Raw genomic sequence first — 20,000 nt, 5'->3', positions numbered from 1 at the left:
TGCACAAACTGCCTCTCTCGTTGTCAGCTGGATTCTTATTATACGAAGCAAGGGGTTACTTCAATGTCTGACAGCGTGGATGACTAGTAGGACTTCATGCAGCCTTGTGAAAAGTACATACTGTAGTACGGCCGTTATCAAATCCACGACACGATGCATGAATGACGATGTTGGCGGGCAAACGTAGTCAGGGCGGCGCGGGGAAGCTGGTCTAGGGTGCACGGTCGCCGGTGCAAGTAGCAAGTAGCAACTAATTACCCCCATCGTTTTGGCGGCCTGTGCAGCGAATCCTGCCCATTTCTGCTCCCCAGGTCCCCCCGGTTCTGCCCCAGTTCTGCCCCAGTTCCGCCCCGGTTTTGGCGGAGATCAAGCTTCTTTTCGCTGCCCTCTGCCTTCTCCCTTCTCTCTCCCGCACCAACCAACAAACGCCTGAGTTCTGCACTGTCAAGCCACAACGTTGAGCTTCCTCCGGTGGGTTCACGATACCCTCATTCGAGCTCGCTTCGAGCTTGACTGTGCTGTTGAAGAGGCGTGCAAGATGGATGATCCAGACAGGATCTTATTATAAATGAATCCTTCCTACACGCATGCTCTCTGTTCGCTCGTCCTCATGCAGTCATGGGCGAGAGAGGGATTGGGCACGGCGTGCGGGGTTGGAGAGATGCAACCATCCCTGCACGACCGTGTCAAGTCATACAGTACGTCAGGTGCTGCATGCATCATCTCAAGAAACGAGAAACGCGGGACACTGGGCGGACAGTACAGTGTTGCAGTACCTACACGGATGGTGATAGGTAAACATCTGATCCGATGCTACTTAAAGCTCCTAGTGCGCGCCTTATTACGACTTCTTCTACTTCTTCAGCAACGAACGTCTCTTCATCCGGTCATCTCCCAGCTCCTTGCCATACTTTTCTATACACACTCTTCACGAATCAGATGGCTCGCTACCTTCTTGCTGCCGTTTCGCTGCTCGTCGCCCTCGCTGGCGCCACCAATGGTCCGGATGAGGATGGCAAGTACACCATCTCGGCCGAGGGTATCCGCGCTCAATTCATTCCCTACGGTGCCAGCTTGACCAACCTGTTCATCAATGACACCAGTGGTACCGAGCGCGATATTGTACTGGGCTTCGATAATGCAACCTTCTACACCGAGGACACCGTGCATCCTCACTATGGCGGTGTGCCAGGTTTGATTGCTCCCACCGCTCACGCTGCTGCTCATGCTGATTGCGACCAGGCCGATATGCCAATCGTATCAAGAACTCGACCTTTGTAATCGATGGAGAGGAGTTCCATGTTGATCCAAATGAAAACGGCGGTGCTGATACTTTGCACGGAGGCTCCAATGGCTGGGATCACGTTCGCATTCCAACTCTCACCTCGCCAGTACTTCAGCTAACGCACTCAGCGCAACTTCACCGTCGTATCTTACACTTGCGACTCAATCACATTCTCTATCGTCGATCCTGATGGCGAGCAAGGCTTCCCCGGCGAGGTCATCTCTTACATCACCTACACCGTCAAGCCTTACGAATGGGACCTGAAGATGGTCGCACTCGCAACGACAAAGAAGACTCCAATCATGCTAAGCTCCCACGTACGTCCCATTTACTTCCATACTCATCTCCACATGTACTTACATCAACCTCAGGTCTACTGGAATCTCGACGGCTTCCAAAATCCGGACACCACCAACACCGACAACCACACGCTCCACCTGCCCTACTCCGGTCAACGCGTCGGCGTCGACAACATCCTCATCCCCGACGGCACCATCCTGCCCAACCAGCAATACTCCGTCAACGACTTCTGGTCCAGCCCCAAACAACTCGGCGCAAACCTCACCTCCCCCGATATCCACGGCAACTGCGGCTTCAACTGCTCCGGCTACGACACCTGCTACCTCGTCAACCGCGCCCAGAACGGGCCCTACGACTGGCACACCGCACCCGTCGCCTCCCTCTACTCCGCCTTCTCCGGCATCACCGTCGACGTCTACTCCGACCAAGACGCCTTCCAGATCTACAGCTGCCCGGGCCAGTCCCAGGCCGGCATCCCGCTCAAAAAGACCCAGGGTTTCACCGACGGCTCGCAGCCGCGCTGGGTCCAGGACTACGCCTGCGTCGTCATGGAGGTCGAGGACTGGATCGACGCCATCAATCAGCCCGAGTGGCAGCGCGACGCTAAGAATATCTTTGGGCCCGGCGACCCTGCCTACACGCTCGAGGCGGTGTACAAGTTCACGGTCGACGACGACGCGAAGAACTCTTATTGACTGAACAAAACGGCTAGACCGTACATATAGGCAAGGCTGGCGTAAAATTATAATCATAATAATAGTATTGCAAAAGATTCAAATGACATCGTCGTCTTCAGACCCCCTGTGCGCTGTGTGAATTATGTCATTTATCATTTCCTGCTTATCTCAGCTCTCCTCTTCTACGTGCGTGCGTGCATGCACAGAAGTCAAGATCGCGGTATCTGTCTACCTGGGTCTAGCTGCTAGGTCGACGTGGTGCTACCTTCAGAACATAGTATGATGATTCTATAGATCGAGAGAGAGAGATAGAGAGACTTTTAATTTATTATAATAATGCTAGCACTAGCAGTACTGACTCCTGAGGGCTACACACACGCCGTAGCGTGTTTATTTGTAGATAACACTTCACAGAAGGTAGTGATCAAGGTAAGAATATCGATTAATTAGGCTTGGATTGAATGAATTGGTACTTCGGAGCCGTAGGTAGGAGTTTGGCTTGTCTATATAGATGTATAGATTTGGAGTAAGAGTAATAAAGTAGAATGTAGCACTAGTGCAGAGTTTATATATGGTACTAGTGGATATCTTTAGTATTAGTATATGCATATAATCTTAACATATCTACTTTGGTACTTTACTTCAACTAGGATTCACGAAGTACTAAACAAGGGAGTAAATTAGGTTTGGTCCTTACTATATTACAAGTAAGACATATACGCATATATATAGACTAGATAAGCGGATGTTAAACGAGATGAAGCTACATGCGAGAGATACTATACACTCCTGATATATAGAGATTATATAAGGATATAGAATAATGGAGAGCGTTTAAGCTAAGGTCTAATATATGGCGAGGGGATAAGGAGAGTAGAAGAACAAGGAGCGAGAGCTAAGAGGAGAGCGAGAACGATAAGAACTGTACTAACTAAAGAAGCAAAGGCTACGAGCATACCAGGCTAGAGTATTTCTACTTGGAACGAAATGCTATGCTAATAGCACGCATGTGGGAGGCAGGATGTTAGCCATGGGAGATAGTACGCTGTCATAGTATCAAATTCAGGCGAGATTGCTAGAGAAGAGAATATCGCTGTTGGGAATCGCTGGTAAGAATCTCCAGAGAGCATTACTTGGAGAGTCGTCACTCGAAAAAAGCGTTAGTGAAAGAAACCTGCATGGAACGCACGTCCCTGAAAGGAGCACGCGCGAATGACTCACGTCAGTCGTGTGAGAAAAAAAAGTTGGCAAGATTGAAATATCAGAAGTAGGGGGCTGTGATCTCCAGAAGGGGGGGAGGGGGGGTTGCATAGGAATGTGCTGTGCTGTTCCAAGGACTATCCCTGTTGGCTCTCTGGAATGTGGACATCGGTGTATCTTTGTCTAGACAAACAAACATCCTTTGTCCTCGTGAATATCCAGAGCCCAGTTATGTTGACTCCCTGTGTCCACGATGTACTTCATTCCATCACCCTCTTCTTGCTTTGTGCGGACTTGTGGGAATGGGTTTCTTCCCCACTGTTTCTGTTGCAATGATGGACCGGTTCCTTGAAGATGATATAGATGTATATATATAATCTAAATCAAAGACATGGAGAACGAACGGCAGAATCAACTCCATCTACTACCTTCCGCCTGCACAGATTAATCCTTGAATTATAACAAGATGGCCCCACCCGAGAACATTTTCGACCGCGCCCTCCCGGCCCCTTACAAGCTCTGGTTCGAGGAGCCCAAGACCCTTTACGACGCCGCGCCCATCTTACATGAAGAGATAGTATCCGTACTAAGCACACACATCAACAAAGACACACCTATGACCAAGTACACCATCGCTCCCGTTTCGGACACCTGGGTCCACACGCGTCCTGAGAAGGATCCGCCACGCTTCACACTCTTCTGCTCCAACAACCTTGCCGACGCCATCGTCATCGTTACCGTCGCGTACGGACCATCCGAGGGGCATGTCGGGGAGAAAATACACCTGTCGCGTTTTCTGCACGATGCCAGTGTGTATGCGAACAGAGCGAATAGTGCGCCATGGCGCCTGGCGGCGGTTGTGTTCGTGGACGTAACCAACAAGAGAACGCAGACAGTGGCAGAGCCCCATATTGATGAAGATGGGCGGATTGATGCTACTGGTGGCGAAGTAATGAAAGATATGATGCAAACGCCGTTCTTGAAGGCGGTGCAGTGGGCGATCCACACGGGGAACTTGGATCAGGCGCAGGCGCCGTGGATGGGGCGTAAGATTGGGGGCGTTCACATGAGATCGCCTTCGAATGATAATGTGAGACATTATCAATTTATGGTTGTGAGATTGACGGACAAGGTGTGATGGTGCAGTGTTGGCGAGTATTTGTCTGCATTGAGTCAGTGATGGTCTCGATTTCTATGAGTAGGAACAGGGCGGAGCCGGCTTGCTCCGATGGGAGGGTGTAGATTAGAGACAACTGGAGTTGCTCATCTTGTCCCTCTTTGTCGCCCCTTTTCGTTCATGTGATGTGCTTGACTTATAAACATGATCGATATCTCGGCCCAAGAACAGGCATCGACATCTACGCAGTAGCACAGAAAGGATCTTATTTTCAACCTCAAATGTTTGTAGAGCCAGTATCAAGTAGTACGATTCTAAGATCCTCGTGGCCTTGGCGACGTAGAGTCTGTACAGAGAGGATGATTCCGTCGACCAAGCACAATCGTGTGTTAGTATACCTTTACCCACGGAGAATAATCTAAGAGAGAGCAAGCCTCTGTGGCTTCTGAGTGTGCATGTAGAGGAATATACGAGGTAAATGATTCAGGCACGAGAAATAAGTGGAGAAGAGACTCTAAGAGATAGGTGTGTTCAACCCTTGACATGGAGCCAATAAAGAAGTTGATGACCAAAGGCATGGATAGCGGCGGAAGAGAAGAGAAGCAGTCCTATACGCACTGCTTTCTAAACCGACGTCCACCGTGGGGATGGAACCATGTTTTGATGATATTGAAAGAAATTGAGAAAGGAAGCAGCACAGAACACTCTGCGAGCGGAGATTTCCCGATTCACCAGATTCCAGACCTCCTGTAGGACGTTTCGGTCTTCTAGCCTCAACATGATGTAACTACTCCTGCATGTCTGAATATTCACAATAGCCCCTGATTTAGACCACTTGTCTTACATTCCTATCCAGACATGTCTATTCCAGTGCTCGCTTCTCTTCCTGGTATGTCTCACTTCTAAGTTATCCAAGTAACGATTTTATTGTAGGGCCTCCGCGGACATCCCGGATAAGATTTCTAATCCGGTAGTATGGACTATGAAGAAGGCAGCTATTACCAGCTCTCTACAGCTACCACATAATCACGGTAAGCTTCGTGGTTTTTCAGAGTCGTCTACAGTGCAGAGTAAATCCCTAAAGTTAGTTCAAGTCATTAGTAACTCTTGCGGTCATTGTAAGAGTAAGGGGAGTTACGTCAAGTGCAGCATGTTTTACTCCGTCGCCAAGGAGGTGTTAATAGGGTGCAGAAAGCCTCCTCCCCAACGAGTCGCGGCCTTTGTGCTCCTTGACGAGGACAAGGAATGGAGCGGTTGAGAGTGGAGGTGGAGATATGCGGCTGCAGAGAGGGAGCGCCCTGGGACCTTGACGCCGTAAAGGCATGCGAGCTGGGCCAAAAGCTTTGGACCATGAACCAAAGAATCTGAGGACCTTGAGGATGCAAGAACCAAATACATTCCGATCCTTGACATGCGTCCAGCTAGTGGTAAAGAGATCCAATCAATTACGACCAGTAATAAACGAGCGAACTGCTTTGTTCTGGTTGTGTAACCTCTGTGCCTTGCTCTGTGGAGCCGCTGTACGACGACCTTTCAGAGCTCCTCTCGTCACAGCTGGCCGAGATGTCTTACTTAGAGTGAAAATCTATCTAGAGCAACATGGAACAAATACAACTTTTACTTTCTTTGTTCGAGCGATCTGTTGTTAAATCGTTTCTAGAGTCGCACTATGGATTCCACTCATGATAACCTCTTTCGGTCTGCTCCTCCTTCGGATGCGGCGTACATCTTCAGGGACGAGGGCTACAAGACGCTTGAGGATACGCCAGCCACAAGTGACAGCATTTTACACCGTGCAATACTATCGAATGAACCCGACCAAATCAGCGAGGAGTCCTTCAGATGGTTCACCGTCGCCCCAGCGCATCGGAAATACACACCTCCCGGCCAGATCGAAACGCCAACGTTCAGCTTTCTCTGCTCGACGAAGCTCGAAAGAGCCGTCGTAATCGTGTCCGTAGCGTACAACTACTTTCCCGAGAAACGCAGCAACACTGAGAAGATTTACATGTCACGCATTCTCAGTGATGCCGTGCTCGCTGCCAATGCGCAAGTGAAGACTATCGGCCAAATCGTCTTCGTGCAGATTGGGAGTTTAAACGTTCGCAAGGAGCTAGACATGCTTTTTTTCAGATATGGGGAGAATTACGTCGATACCACAGAACCGGCGAGTATCGATATCGTCATGAACACACAGTTGTGCAAAGGTCTGGTCAGGGCCATGCACGAAGATGATCCTCCCAGTCTGTGGATAGAGAAAGAGATAGTCAGGATTAGAGCAAGTCGAAAACTTACTCATTACTTAATAATTGACTTGGATTAGAGTCGGGTATTATAGAGTAGGTGTGGTATATCCAGTTCAGCAGTCTGAGGCATTTGGAAAAAAGGCCTCAATATAGCTAGCACTGGTTGTCTAGTTCGCTCCACCATCCAGATGGATGTATGTTACCAAACTGAATACATGCGTCATGTACAGCTCGTATTATCTCGCGACAAAACACATAAGTGCATCATATCCTCCTCGCACCCTCTACGCAGCCCTCTCCGCTCCCTCCTCCCCCGGTTCTAAGGCTCATAGCCCAACGGCATCCCCTTTTCCGCCATACACGCAAGATACACATCAACTCTATCAGACGGACTCAGACCCAGCAAATCTACTCCTCGCTCCGCACAGAACCGTACCATACTATCCCGAACAGCCCCATCCATTCCATCAACCCGTCTTTCATCCTTTCCAGCCTCACCAGCAAGATCAGCAAATCGCGCCCCCAACATCCGCAGCATCGCAAGCTGTACGTGTTTCAAGTCTCTCAGCGCCTGTGAAATTTCGCCACCATCATGCTGACCAGGGTTTTGTCCCTTCTTTGCCATGCCTCTCGCGATTGTGGGCATGTCGGCGCTGTCGTCGGAGTGCATGCTGTCGCTGGAGTCGTCGTGTAAGTGGCCTTCTTGACCGTCAACCTGCGTCCTGACACACTCATCCCCCAGCAACGGCGAGCACGAGCCCGAGCTCGAACAAACACTCGAGCATGCCGAAGCCGTCAAACTCGGAAAAAGCATCGTCGTCGTGAGGATCTGCGAGAGCGGCGTGTCGAGATCGTACTGCGCATCTACCCATACCTCTTTGCTCACTGCATTGCCACGTTCCACGCTCGCGTGTGCCTGTACGTCATGCCCTGACTGCTTTGGCAACATACTGCCTTTTGCGGTGCTGCTGCCTCGGGCGTGTTTTGGTGGTGAGAGGGATGCGCTCGTCAGGGATGTGCTCTTCTTGATTGTTTTTTTGGGGGAGACTTGTTTTGAGAATACGAGGGAGGACACTCTGCGTGGGGCTAGGGGTGAGCCTTCTTGAATTGAGGGTAGACCGGGAATATCTGGCAGCGTAGAGGAGTCGCAGCGCGGGACATCGGGGACGAAAGGCAGGAGATTGGTGCGCAGTCTGGGGAGAGTGGGTGGTGGGCGCCTAGAGGACATCGTTTCAATCTGTCAAGGACGGATTGGTTCAAGAGCTGGAGGATGTAAATAGAGAAGAGGTAGAGAGGCAAATGGAAGGGCTGGCTGAGGAAGTGGGTGAAATTGCTCAAGGTGCTGTCAAATGCCACGCCACTTCACAGTGCAGAATTGGCGACGCGAGAAATTGCACAACGCTGTTTAGGCATACCATGCCGCAAAACACCTGACAGGGTCGAAAATATAGAGAAAGAACCTTACATTTACTACACGCAGTGCCAGTGCCTCATGGCGCCCTATGAGCCTCTAGGATATCTTCGAAACAACACGTATCCATAAACGCCATGTATGCGTTCATTGCCCGACATTACTCGACCAGATAAATCAGGCACCAGCGGCGACCGAGGAACCAAGCGAGATATTCCTCAAGTTTTCGGTAGCCTCTTTCATCTCATTCATCTCATCACCATAACCTGAATCCTTGGAGCTCTCTCGCTGCATCTTGACACCTCCATCGGACGCTTGAACACTTCCCACATGCCACTTCTCCGTTGGGCCCTGTCTAGCATCCTTCATAGCGTCTCGGCCAACGATCGAAACATTGGACATGACAATACAGAAATCTCGGCAGATATCATGATTCCTGTCGAGCATATGTAAGAAGCTTGGAGAAAGGCTTCGCGCATTGCTGGCCGTGTTCTCCTTTACCCAGATAGAGAGGGGTTCAGGAGGGGCCGACTTGAATCCAGTGGATGGACCTTCCTTGGTAAGTCTCCAGGCAACGGTCTGGAGCAGGAACTTCTTCATAAGGTCACCTTCACCATTGGGCAGAGACTTATACAGATACTCGATACGGAAGGGGGTTGCGGCAAGGTTTCGCAAGCGAAAGTACTCGCGGATGGCATCCATACATATGTTCTGTAGATTTTCGTCGGGTCTAGAGAATGACTCAGTAGTGTCATTCTTAGGGCCGAGATAGTTATCGTCGCGGCCATTCACGGCGTAGACGTATAGTACAAACCAGTGCGTAAGACTGTGGAACGAATCGGGCTTCTTCAGGGCAGTTGTCTCGCCGGTAGGACTGGCATGGTAGGCACGTAGCATGCGATGCATGTAGCGTGGAGCAGTGGGTTGATTGTGAGTTGGTTCGCAAGAGGAGGTCTGATCGGGAGAGTCATCGTCGTCGTCGGTCGGGGGAATGTAGACGTGCTCGCCAAAGGTATCGCTGCGCGCAAGAGACATGATGCGACGATTTAAACGACGATTTAGAAATATGTTGAGGTTCAGGTGGTAGGAGGGAACGTATAGGATGTGCGCAGAGGAAGGCGGACAGTGGAAGTATTAACAGGTCCTGTGTTTGGGGTTCTGTTGGGGTCAGATGAAAATCTCCGTGGCACGACGCGCCAACGTGCCAAGCCAACAGTGTTCATCCCATTGTTTTCGAAGGAGCGACCCGGGCCATCAACATCAACATTCTACGTCACTGCCCGCACAGACATTGGGGGTTTCAGCCTTACCTCACCGCGATTTCTTTTGTCAATTTTCACCAAAAATGACGTTGGTCGTTGGTACTCAAGGATGACTTCCGATGCTCCCGAAGTACCTGAATCGTTGAACTCGGTTCCCATCCACACTTGGTCATAATGTCCTAGCTCTTGATTTGTTGACATTCGGACACACGGTACATGATGTCTTACATGCCAGAATGATACATGAGAAATTAAGATTCTAGAGTGCACTTGTTTGTTGCAGTCTTAATGGAAGAACTGAAAAGTAGACGTAGGAACTTCGTGTACACAATAGAGCTTTAATATAAAACGAAATATAGTTACGCATACACGTATGCGTGCAAAGCCAATACTCGAAGTGGTTCAAATCGAATCAGCTGCTGGCTTGGTGTGCATCCCTTCGTGAGCTTGCGCATCTTTGCGGGCAAAAGTCTTTCACAGCAGCCCCTTGCTTCATAGGTGGATACTCATACGACGTGCTCAATCTTGCGGTGCTCATATCGATTTGCTGATATATTCCTGCATCTTTTATCTCGTTATCGTCTAGGCATACCAGATGCTGACCTTATTTAGGGTCGCGGTAATATTACGAGGTATCAAGGCCATAGGTAATGCGGACATATACTCTCGAAGACTGTCTTTTAAAAAATATGGAGGGTTCATCAAATGAGATGCTTGGACCTGAAAGTTGTGCGTTAGCATTGTCGCATGGTCGTCAAGGGACGATACCAACCGAAAGTACGCTCGCAGGTATATGACCTGCCATGCACCGAGTGAGACTAGAACGCCCATTGTTGCAAACGCAAACCACTTCACTCGCTCATTTGTGCTCTCATTTGTGTCCCGCAACTTCTGCTCCCGGCCGCGCAAATAGTCCATCTCGTGCACAATCTCCGCCAGGTTCTCCTCTATCCGTTGCAGATCTGCTTCCAATGGCTTCAGAGCCTCCTTGGCTTGTATAGCCGACCAGTCCTTGGCGTCAGCACCGATGTCGATGTCGAGCTCGACGTGCCTTGAGAGAAATTGGGAGCCACCTGTAAACAAGTCAGACTGGGCGGCTCTGGGCGTTACTGGATGACACACCTCCAGACCGAATGTTCTCGAAGCAAACGTCAAATGCTGCGTCCGCATGTGACGTGAATGCATATCGATTCTCTCCAGAAACGTCTTTGGGCTTTCCATAGTCATTACCAACAGCATCCCGAATCTGAAAGCCAATTGAGTCAGTATAGGATATCTAACCTAGGCAGAAGTGGCTGTTTGGGCACCAATACTGACATGCATGTTCAAGGTCTGTCCATCACCGCGGTGACCGCTGACGATAGCGGTAACAACCACCAGTTGCTCTCGTGAAACGAAATTCCGTATGCATCGTTCGTGTTTTGCGGATTCGTGACCCGGGTGCGCTTTGATGTCGAACTTAAGGGCAGTCACCAGTGGGAGCGCTGTGATGAAAAGTAGCAGCCTCAGCAATCGATATAACGACTCCATGGTTGGTGTTGTGTGATGACCGAGACCACCCAGAAATGTCCATGATACACGCGATGTGGCACTTTCGCGGAAAGGGGAGCTAAGCTTAATGCAGACTAGCTCTTTCACGTGCTCGACCTCATCTCCCGAAGCTTTGATCTGACTTCTTAGCAACATCAATACTGTATCTTATGGGCGTTACCGTCATTTGGCACGCAACCACGCTCATTTTCTATGGCTCTGTGACTGGTCTGAGCTCTGTCCAAAATGGATCCGATATCAGAGATGATTTCGTCGAAAAAGAATTCAGGCTTGTGAATACTGTGGCGATTTACTCGGAACCAAGAGACTAAATGAGTCTTCGAGCACGCACAGTATACTTGAAAGAGGGTCTGGGTGAGCAACGAATAGAATGCAAGTCAGCAATAGAGATAATCCTCATGCTTCAAAAGTAAAGATACCAGAGACTGCAGTCCACAAGACCAAAGAGATACCTATATATGGGGAGTTCCAGGCCCAAGTAGCATCCAAAGAACCACATGTTTAAGGAGGAACAAGTCTGAAAAGTGCTTCTCGTAGACTAAAGCCCTAGTCATCAGTAAATCCCCAAGCAAAGTAGTCCCCTTTTGCCACGAAGCCATGCACCAATCATCCCTATGGAATTCCTCTTCCGGGATTTATTAACGTAGCCATCGAAGGCATTCTCCACCCATGTGCGACAGAACAAAGCAATATCGAGAACTGTTTACATAGCCTCTAAGAGATCCATTCAAACACACACTGTTCTCCATGTTCAAACTCTTATATTGCCCCATCGGACGAAAAAGCAATTACATAGATCTTCATTCTCTAAGGTTCACAAATAGCTATAAATGCTGTATGTTTTACTCGTGTTTCGCAAATCATTCGTTGGTTCAAGCATGTAATGCAAACTACTGCACACGCAGCTCTTACTAAGCACAAAAAGATGGTAGATGAACATTTCGTTTGATTTCACCGGTCTTCCGTCTCTCTACGTACGCACTACACGCATAAAAGGGGTATCCATCGCAGAAAAATGATCAATCCTTCACACACAGCCATACATGTACGATCATGCGACCGCAACACGCTCATTCTCCTTTCCCAATCCCTTATCAATGGTCGCGAAATCTGCACACTGTGTCGTTCCATTCATTGGTTTGCTGCTAATAGTTTCCCCAAGGTTGTTGTCTTCAGCCACCAGTAAACCATTACTCTGTAGCGCAATTGGTTCCGAATGCGTTCTTGAGGCATCTTTAGAGTTTACGATTTTGCTAGCCTTGCTGGACGAGCGCTCATTGCTGTCTTTTTGATTTCGCCGGGACTCTCTGTTGAAGCGCCCGCGCCAACCACCTGTGTCTTCAGACTTGCTTTCCTTCTCTCCTTCGGGATTCTGGACTTTCTTCTTCTCGAACTCCTCCAAGCTCATCCCATGTTTTTGTGCTTGCAGTGTACGTTCTGCCACGGCGACGCTCTGTAACTTTCCAACAGTGCGACGTTGCCTATAGTTCTCGCCGAGATGCTTGACATTGAGATGGCTCTTATCAAACAAGCTGCTCACAGTGCCATGGTGCTTCTTCTCCTCGCGCTCATGCTGCTTGTTCTGCAGTTCAATTACGTCCGATACGATGCTCCAACCGCGTAGCACGGTATCCACGACATCGTCTTCGTCGCCCTTGTCGATCCCATCAATGTCATCTCGCCCCTGGAGAATCCGTGCGCGCCGGATGAAGCCTGTCGGTTGGTGTCTCTTACGGAATTCCATATGCACGCCCTTCGCTGCATATGCGCCCGGCCCGATGACGGCTGCGAGGTGCTTGAGAACTAGTCCGCCTACGCCTGTGCCGACACCTTTTACCAGGCCCAGCGCACCCTCCCTCTTGACCCCATCCCTGGGATGCGTATACAAGCCGGTGAATGCGTCGTATATGCCGTACACAAATTCGTCTCTTCCAGCGCGCAAGCCTGAATAGAAGCCAGATACACGAATAGGGCGACGCACTGTCTCGTCTCCATACAGACGCGGTGCGTTGTGGAAGCCTTGCGCAACTGCAAGTGAAAGCTCCATGGGCGCCTTGAGAATCGCGGAGCCGACTTTCCCTGCGGAATGCAGGGTGTGATGGACATTTTCTTCGACGAAATTCTCAGAGGGATCGGCGGAGATCTTGCTGAGATTTGTATCGTTGCGTTCAACCTTAGGCCTGCGAGCGCGGTCGAGCATAGGATCAGTGTCTTGTCGTGTAAGCTGGTCTGCGGAAGGCTGGTGAGCATCGGTTTCGGGATGGCTGGAAACTATCTTCGCGTCGGCAAGGCCATCCGAACTGACTTTCTCTAGTTCCTTTTCTTGCCGTTGACGGAGTTTCTTCTTCTTCTCGGCATGTTTCTCGCGCCTTTTAATGCTGCGAACCATATTGACAGGCACCTCTATGACACCTTTTGCTGCACTTGCTGTCGTTCGAACGAGCGCAGTACCACCTCCCGTCAGAGGCTCGCCAGGTCCACCAAAGTCGTTCCAATCTTTGTGGCGGATCAATCGGAGTTGGCTCCACTTGAGTTTCTTGCGATCGACCAAAACATCAGCAGCGAGCGACGATAATCGAAGTTTGGTGCCTTTCATATGCCATACAGCAACGCGCTCCTCTAACAGTGAACAGCGCATAGAGTGACTGCCTTGCATTGGTAAGTTGTGATGGAAAGCTTTCACGGCGTTCGCTGCGCCGTCACCTTCTGCTTCAATGCTGTGTGCGATCACTTGTGCATTCTCTTTGGCTTCGTCTGTTAGACATTCCTTGATACCTTTGGCAAACAGCTCGGTAGTAAGGCTTTTAAATGGGATACACTCGTGTGCACCAGCTTTCTTCTCAGCTACCATGGCTCCCCAGAAGGGTTGATCGCCGAAGAAAGGCACAATCATGGTCGGCCTACCGCATTTTAGACCCATCGCTGTTGTGCCGGCTCCACCGTGATGAATGACAGCTTGAACTTGTGGGAAGAGCCAATCATGAGGAGTGTTACCAAGGAAGAAGACGTTATCAGGGGCCGTATCGTTACCACCTAAACCTCCCCATCCTTTACTAACAAGTGCTCTGACTCCGGCAATCTTTACAGCATCGAGAATCATCTTTGTGAATGCTTCAGGATCATCAACAACAATGCTACCAAATCCAATGTAGACAGGTGGAGGTCCAGCCTTCATAAAGTCTGAAAGCTCTTTTGAAGGTTTAAATGAGGACGCGAGCTCCAAGAAGACGAAGCCTGCGATATCAATCTCCGGACCCCAATCCGAAGGTTTTGGCACAAGACCTGGTGACCACTGGGACTTGTCAGCAAATTCATATCAAAATGTGTGCCCATGCTTACCATGTATGTGTATGGTACTTTCAGCCTATACAATTGACCAGGTGCCCATAGGGTTGATACTGGTTCCATCCCAAGAGTATGTTTTCTAAACTTGTTGACCAGATCACCAAGACCCTGCCACGTCATCATATCGACAAGTGGATAACTGATGAAATTTCCATAGCTTGGGTCGACATTACTACTTTTGATGTTGGCTAGAGGGTGCGGGAACTGAGTAGTGGGGGTGTATGGAAAGGTGAACATCATATGCAGCGGAATTCCAAGACGCTCCGCAATATGTACATGTGCGAACGATGGAGGGTTCGCGATTATTGCGTCGGCTACGAATGCGCGTTTGTTGCCCACTTGACCAGGTTAGCACAGTGGCCATCTCGATAGATTTAACGTACTCATTTTGAGATTAGCCATATCAGTCTCATCATCTGTAGCATTAATACATGCTCTCCAAAAGCCGTCAAACATTTCGGACATGGCAGCTCGCCGCCGACCAATTTCACCTTGCCGGACAGTCTCAACGGAAGGAATCAAGCCAGGATTTTTGACCATGAAGGCCATGAGCTCGCTCGGATCACCGCCAACGTTAAAGAACTCGAGGCCCGAATCCTTTTCCACAAATTTCTTGAACGTTGGATGCGTAGCTATACGTACACGATGTCCATGCTCTTCTTTCAGAATCTTTCCGATCTTAATGAAAGGCTGTATATCACCACGAGAGCCAATCACCATGATTACAATATTCAAATTTGGTATAGGCCGATCGTCCATGTGAAAGCCTGGTATGATCGCACTGCCGGCAGCTTTCTCAGCGACAGCAGCGAGAGAAGGCTTATGAGCCTGTGACTGTCGCAATGTTCGTTTGATGCCTGCATTGAGCGTTTTTGCGAGATATCCTGTGGTGGCGTGCTCTTTGATAGAGATTTTGAGTCTTCCATCGCGTCTCGAGACTCTTCCTTTCGTTTTGAAATTATCATTTCCAACAGAGAAACGACTGTAAGGATCGGAGCTCGAAGGTCTCCTGGTCTTCTGCTTCTTCGTATGGTGCTCGCGCGGACGCTCAGCAGCATCAACATGCTCTCCATGGTCAACAACAGCCTCGTCTGAGCTACTATCACCTTCATCCTCGGAGTAGTCATCAAATCGATATGTGATGGCACGAGTCAAGCCAGGGGGCGAGTGCGGCCGCTGTGATCCATTGAAGGCTGGTCGCCTCCTTCCCCCGGTGACCGACAAAGATTTTATGATTGGCGGTCTATCTGAACGCGTGCGCCTCAGCAACTCTTCATGCTCATGGTTGTCAGGCACCGTTTCCATCCTCATGAGATGCCCCGGGGTATTCTTTCTACGAGGAAGCTCGGCACTGCTACGTTTGACAGCGCCAAGGTCTGCTGGTACAGTCTGCGCTTTGCGAGGTTGGGGAACGCCATTCTTGGTGGGTATTGGAGGTTCTTTGTCAGTCTCAGGAGCCGGCTTCGCTACCGAGGTCTCTGATGCTGCGTCGCTGGACGATGGGTATGGGAAGTCGGTGGCAGGCGGGACCACGGTATGCACAACAGCATTGTCAGCTTCGTCGCGGAGGTCAGCCATGTCGGTGAGACAATAGCAGCCTTCTGGGCAAAAAGGCGTGAGAACGTGGTACAAAAAAGCCAAGAGGCTCGAGACGAGGGTAGAACTGAATTTAGAAATGCTCGCGGGATGACCTCATTCCAGCGCAGGCGATGATGCAGTCGCGTGCAGAGAAAGCTGCGAATCTAGCCACCGCGCTCTCTCTCTAGACTCGCCCGCACGACTGGAGGAGAGAAGAGTTCTGCATGCACTAGAATTATAGCAGTGAATGAGAAGTGATTGTGGACACCCTACACCCTAAAACCTAAGGTAGTAAATGTACTTGACAGGGAAGACGACAGCGGCGATGTCAGCCTGTGGCGCCGATTCGCGCTGGGATATCGATGCTTGCTAGCGTGAAAAACCCAGTCGATTTAAGCTCGGGGAACCACTGCAAGCGCGCCACACCTTACACCAGCCACTATTCTAATTTAGGTATGAGTTCGGTCAGGGGCGCTGGTATCCTGGTATACTAGTACGATATCTACCTGTATCTTTAGAATTAATGAGTCTCATACTTTCCGAGTGTATTGAGAATACGTTGTAGTACTACAAACTGTCTACGATTTCTGGTTCATATGCCCCTGCACCATACCCGAGTGTCTTCGGGCGCTTTCAAGTCTTTATCTATCAACTCCAGCTATTGGTGTGCATCTAGCAGGTCCCATCTTATTGAGCATGAGATCAGGTCCAAGGGAAGTACGCATGTAAGTACAAGGCAGTGATAAGTTGTTGACAAGCATGAACTAATAATGGGTATATTTCTCTTCGGTAGGCTATTCCATACAGATGGACAGTGGATCCTGCACTGGTCCAGTATTGCTCACCTCAAGAGCTCTTCTTGCTCCTCTTTTGTGAGACCGAACAAATACAGTACGTCAGTCAGCGTCGACGTGTTCAACCTTGCGGGAGCCTCCATCTGTACTCTCGGCTTTGCGTGGAAGGCGACACCTATACCAGCAACACCCATCATGGGCAAGTCATTTGCACCATCACCAACAGCAATCACCTGCTGTAGGGAGACGCCTTCTTTCGCCGCAATGTCTAATACATGTAAGCGTTTCCGCTCGGCATGCACGATCTCGCCAGTGACCTCTCCTGTCAACGTCGCGCCATCTGCACTGACGACCAGGTGATTGGCGTGGAAGTAGTCAAGGCCAAGCTCCCCGGCAAGCCAGCCCGCCAAGGGGGTGAAACCGCCGCTGAGGACTGCGGTCTTGAAACCCAGCTTTTTGAGACTTCTAACGAGATCAGCTGCACCGGTATTGAGAGTGATACGCGTTTTCAGCGTCTCCCACACCGTGCTCGGCACTCCCTTCAGTAACGCACAGCGCCTACGAAGGGATTCCTCAAAGTCTAGCTCTCCGTTCATTGCTGCAGCAGTGATGGCACTGACCTCCTTGACCACGCCTATCTCGCGCGCAATTTCGTCGATGACTTCTTGTTGGATCAAGGTGGAGTCCATGTCGAATACTGCCAGTCTCTTGTACCTCCTCCACACGTCATTGACTTGAAAGACTGTCTCGATGCTCCATTCTCGCTCATAGCGGGAGATTGTCTCGTTCCTCCGCAGGCTCTCGACCGTAATCTGTGATCCGGTGGGAATGAAGAACGTGACTTCCATCACCCTTGGCCATGACGGATTATCCAATGCCTTCTCTAGTACGCTCTTATCGTGGAAGTTTGGAATGACCTTGGCTAAAGCTTGCCGGAAGCTCGTCAGACATCCCCGAGATATGTATGAACCATAAAGGTGATCAAGGGGATTCGGGCCAGGTGTCGGTGGCTCAAGGGGGTAATTATCAATGTTCTCAGTTGGTACGGAGCCATGAGTCAGGGAGGTCAGAGAGGCGGTCGGGATGATGTCATGGGGATTGTGATGAGTAGAATCGGGATGGATGCGAGCCTCAGGAGGTAGAGTGGTTGAATAGAACAATGTCGCAACAATGTGAGTGCCAGTCGGCGGAGGACTAACAGCGAGAGCAGCCATGACGACGAGTTCGAAGCACGGAAGCGTGTATGCCCGAGAGGACGCAGTGAAATGAATTTGTGTGGGAATTCGGCGGATGATGTCAAAGTTCCTTGATCAAGCCGCCTGGAGTCCGCGTACTTGTCGTTCGCAGCAGCTCGTCGTCCACGCGTACCGGCAGTCTCACAATCGAACCGCGGTACTGAACACGCGCGAGAGAGTGCGCTTGACAGGTGTTGTTTTGAGATCAGGCTTCATGCAAAAAGATGGAGAGCCATGGTTCTAATATTGTCGGGATCGGGCTCCGAGCACGCGGGGCATCTGCAGACGTAAATCTCCCGTTTACGCGAGTTGTGGTCCGCGGTCGAATTTCCGTTTCCGTACTAGCGGCACGTGGCCCTTCCCTGGGTATATGCATGCTTGCTATCGACGTCAATGGTCTGCATTCTATAACAACAACAACCACAATGTAAACATATACATTCACACTCATCCCAGCCACAGCTTTCGGGTTTTGAGACTTGTGCCTCGGGATGTCTGGGAAGCTTCGAAAGCTCGTAAGCAATGCCAAATCTGGCTACAGATCTACCTAGTGCCTCCACCAAGGCGTCCTAGACTTACATTGTACCGAGGCATCTGGATGTGGTCAAGCAGAAAGCTAACTACCCTAATATGTAACTAGTTTATGTGGCAGTTATATAATTCAAACATCCCCAAGAAAGGTATTGACCCTACTGTACCCCAGATTCCAATTCAATCCCCTGTTTCCCCTATATTTCCACCATGGCAGAACCTGTAGTAGAGGGAGCCGCCAGGCTTAACACGCAGCATATCATCAAGATGTCGCCTCCCCTTGACTTCTCCATTCCCTACGACGTAGCCTGGGTCAAAGACCGCGTGATTCTGATCACGGGCGGCGCGTCCGGCTTCGGTGCTGCCTTCGTACGCAAATGGGCCACCAACGGCGCAACCGTCATCATGGGCGACATCAACACCGACGGCGGCAGTAAGCTCGCGGCCGAAGTCAACTCCTCCGTCGGCCGCACAGCAGTCTACTTCATTCACGCCAACGTGCTCGACTGGCAGTCCATGGTCTCGTTCTTCAAGAAGGCCGTCGAACTCTCCCCAACAGGCGGCATCGACACCGTTGTGGCAAACGCCGGCATTGCGAACGTCGACCCCTTGCTCACCCCTAAAAACCTAGACGCTGCGGAGCCTCCCCCACCAGATCTCCGCATTGCCCAGATCAACTACTTTGGCGTGCTGTACACCGTCCACTTGGCCCTATTCTGGCTCCCGCGCAACCCGACCTCGAACCGCCACGTTGACCTTACCACACACCCAACGACTCGCGGACCTCGTGATCGCCACATCTTGTTGCTGGGTAGCATGGCAAGCATCGGTCCTCTTGCGCCACAGCCGCAGTACACGTCTTCCAAGCATGCTGTCCTCGGTCTCTTCCGCGCGCTGCGCTCAACGTGCTTTGTCTCCGGCATCCGGATCAATATGGTGTGCCCGTACTTCATCGACACACCCATCGTGCCTGTAGCCGGCCGCATTGCCTTGGCAGGTGGCGCCACTGGAAAAGTCGAAGATGTCGTCGACGCTGCCTCGCGGTTCGTCAGTGACCCACGGGTTGTCGGACGTGCGATTGTCGTTGGTCCGAAGGTCAAGTTGCAGCAGAACGAGACTACTGGAGAGTTTCAACTAGTGCAGAAGGGTGCTGGGAAGGACATTCCTGAACAAGCGCTGTGGGAGGCGTATGCGGACGACTGGGAGGATACGGAGCTGATGAGCAAGAACTTTTTGGAGATCCTGCATGCGATTGAGAAGGTTAGAGGCTGGGGCGGATGGGCATACGATATCGTGATGGCTTTACGTTACGGGGTACGGCAGGCAATATATGGGAAGGGGAAATAAGAGATTGTTAATGTAATGGTCAGATGATGTAGAAAGAGACGGGCTGTACATAGACTGTGAATGCGGGCATAGACGATTAGATAGGCGTTTTGGATTTGTTTTGGGTGCTCGAATAGACGAG

The 20,000-nt window shown here is 50.4% G+C and overlaps 10 protein-coding genes across 10 annotated transcripts; 5 read left to right on the top strand and 5 right to left on the bottom strand.

The window, feature by feature from the left end:
- Positions 1-939: 939 nt before the first annotated feature.
- Positions 940-2,280, top strand: EJ05DRAFT_439971 (galactose mutarotase-like protein; the record flags this gene model as incomplete). Its single annotated transcript, XM_033741904.1, has 4 exons — positions 940-1,192; positions 1,243-1,364; positions 1,414-1,602; positions 1,657-2,280. The coding sequence occupies 4 exons, from the start codon at positions 940-942 to the stop codon at positions 2,278-2,280; spliced, it is 1,188 nt and encodes a 395-aa protein (XP_033600153.1).
- Positions 2,281-3,928: 1,648 nt separating this feature from the next.
- On the top strand, positions 3,929-4,600 carry EJ05DRAFT_486727 (uncharacterized protein; the record flags this gene model as incomplete). Its single annotated transcript, XM_033745553.1, has 1 exon — positions 3,929-4,600. One exon carries the CDS (start codon positions 3,929-3,931, stop codon positions 4,598-4,600), a length of 672 nt encoding a protein of 223 aa, XP_033600152.1.
- Positions 4,601-6,144: 1,544 nt separating this feature from the next.
- EJ05DRAFT_476914 (uncharacterized protein) lies at positions 6,145-7,059 on the top strand. Its single transcript, XM_033744140.1, has one exon. The coding sequence runs from the start codon at positions 6,249-6,251 to the stop codon at positions 6,900-6,902; it is 654 nt and encodes a 217-aa protein (XP_033600151.1). The 5' UTR covers positions 6,145-6,248; the 3' UTR covers positions 6,903-7,059.
- Positions 7,024-8,233, bottom strand: EJ05DRAFT_397857 (uncharacterized protein). Its single transcript, XM_033741400.1, has one exon. The coding sequence runs from the start codon at positions 8,051-8,053 to the stop codon at positions 7,145-7,147; it is 909 nt and encodes a 302-aa protein (XP_033600150.1). The 5' UTR covers positions 8,054-8,233; the 3' UTR covers positions 7,024-7,144.
- A 180-nt stretch (positions 8,234-8,413) lies between these two features.
- On the bottom strand, positions 8,414-9,271 carry EJ05DRAFT_501222 (uncharacterized protein; the record flags this gene model as incomplete). The annotated part of the gene is made up of 1 exon (XM_033747091.1): positions 8,414-9,271. The coding sequence occupies one exon, from the start codon at positions 9,269-9,271 to the stop codon at positions 8,414-8,416; it is 858 nt and encodes a 285-aa protein (XP_033600149.1).
- A 928-nt stretch (positions 9,272-10,199) lies between these two features.
- On the bottom strand, positions 10,200-11,028 carry EJ05DRAFT_501221 (uncharacterized protein; the record flags this gene model as incomplete). The annotated part of the gene is made up of 4 exons (XM_033747090.1): positions 10,200-10,218; positions 10,271-10,571; positions 10,621-10,744; positions 10,816-11,028. The coding sequence occupies 4 exons, from the start codon at positions 11,026-11,028 to the stop codon at positions 10,200-10,202; spliced, it is 657 nt and encodes a 218-aa protein (XP_033600148.1).
- Positions 11,029-11,123: 95 nt separating this feature from the next.
- EJ05DRAFT_397869 (uncharacterized protein) lies at positions 11,124-11,406 on the top strand. The gene has a single exon (XM_033741401.1). The coding sequence runs from the start codon at positions 11,199-11,201 to the stop codon at positions 11,358-11,360; it is 162 nt and encodes a 53-aa protein (XP_033600147.1). The 5' UTR covers positions 11,124-11,198; the 3' UTR covers positions 11,361-11,406.
- A 694-nt stretch (positions 11,407-12,100) lies between these two features.
- Positions 12,101-15,699, bottom strand: EJ05DRAFT_440118 (UDP-Glycosyltransferase/glycogen phosphorylase; the record flags this gene model as incomplete). The annotated part of the gene is made up of 3 exons (XM_033741913.1): positions 12,101-14,341; positions 14,389-14,732; positions 14,778-15,699. 3 exons carry the CDS (start codon positions 15,697-15,699, stop codon positions 12,101-12,103), a joined length of 3,507 nt encoding a protein of 1,168 aa, XP_033600146.1.
- Positions 15,700-16,732: 1,033 nt separating this feature from the next.
- EJ05DRAFT_476911 (phosphoserine phosphatase-like protein) lies at positions 16,733-18,262 on the bottom strand. Its single transcript, XM_033744139.1, has one exon. It carries the CDS (start codon positions 17,978-17,980, stop codon positions 16,814-16,816), a length of 1,167 nt encoding a protein of 388 aa, XP_033600145.1. The 5' UTR covers positions 17,981-18,262; the 3' UTR covers positions 16,733-16,813.
- A 446-nt stretch (positions 18,263-18,708) lies between these two features.
- EJ05DRAFT_476910 (NAD(P)-binding protein) lies at positions 18,709-19,880 on the top strand (the record flags this gene model as incomplete). The annotated part of the gene is made up of 1 exon (XM_033744138.1): positions 18,709-19,880. Exon 1 carries the CDS (start codon positions 18,743-18,745, stop codon positions 19,877-19,879), a length of 1,137 nt encoding a protein of 378 aa, XP_033600144.1. The 5' UTR covers positions 18,709-18,742.
- Positions 19,881-20,000: the final 120 nt, after the last annotated feature.

The sequence above is a fragment of the Pseudovirgaria hyperparasitica genome (genome assembly GCF_010093815.1).
Source record: "Pseudovirgaria hyperparasitica strain CBS 121739 unplaced genomic scaffold EJ05scaffold_9, whole genome shotgun sequence".
Classification (NCBI taxonomy): Eukaryota; Fungi; Ascomycota; class Dothideomycetes; order Acrospermales; family Acrospermaceae; genus Pseudovirgaria; species Pseudovirgaria hyperparasitica.
The sequence above is the reverse complement of the archived record's forward strand: the minus strand, read 5'-3'. Positions and strand labels throughout refer to the sequence as shown.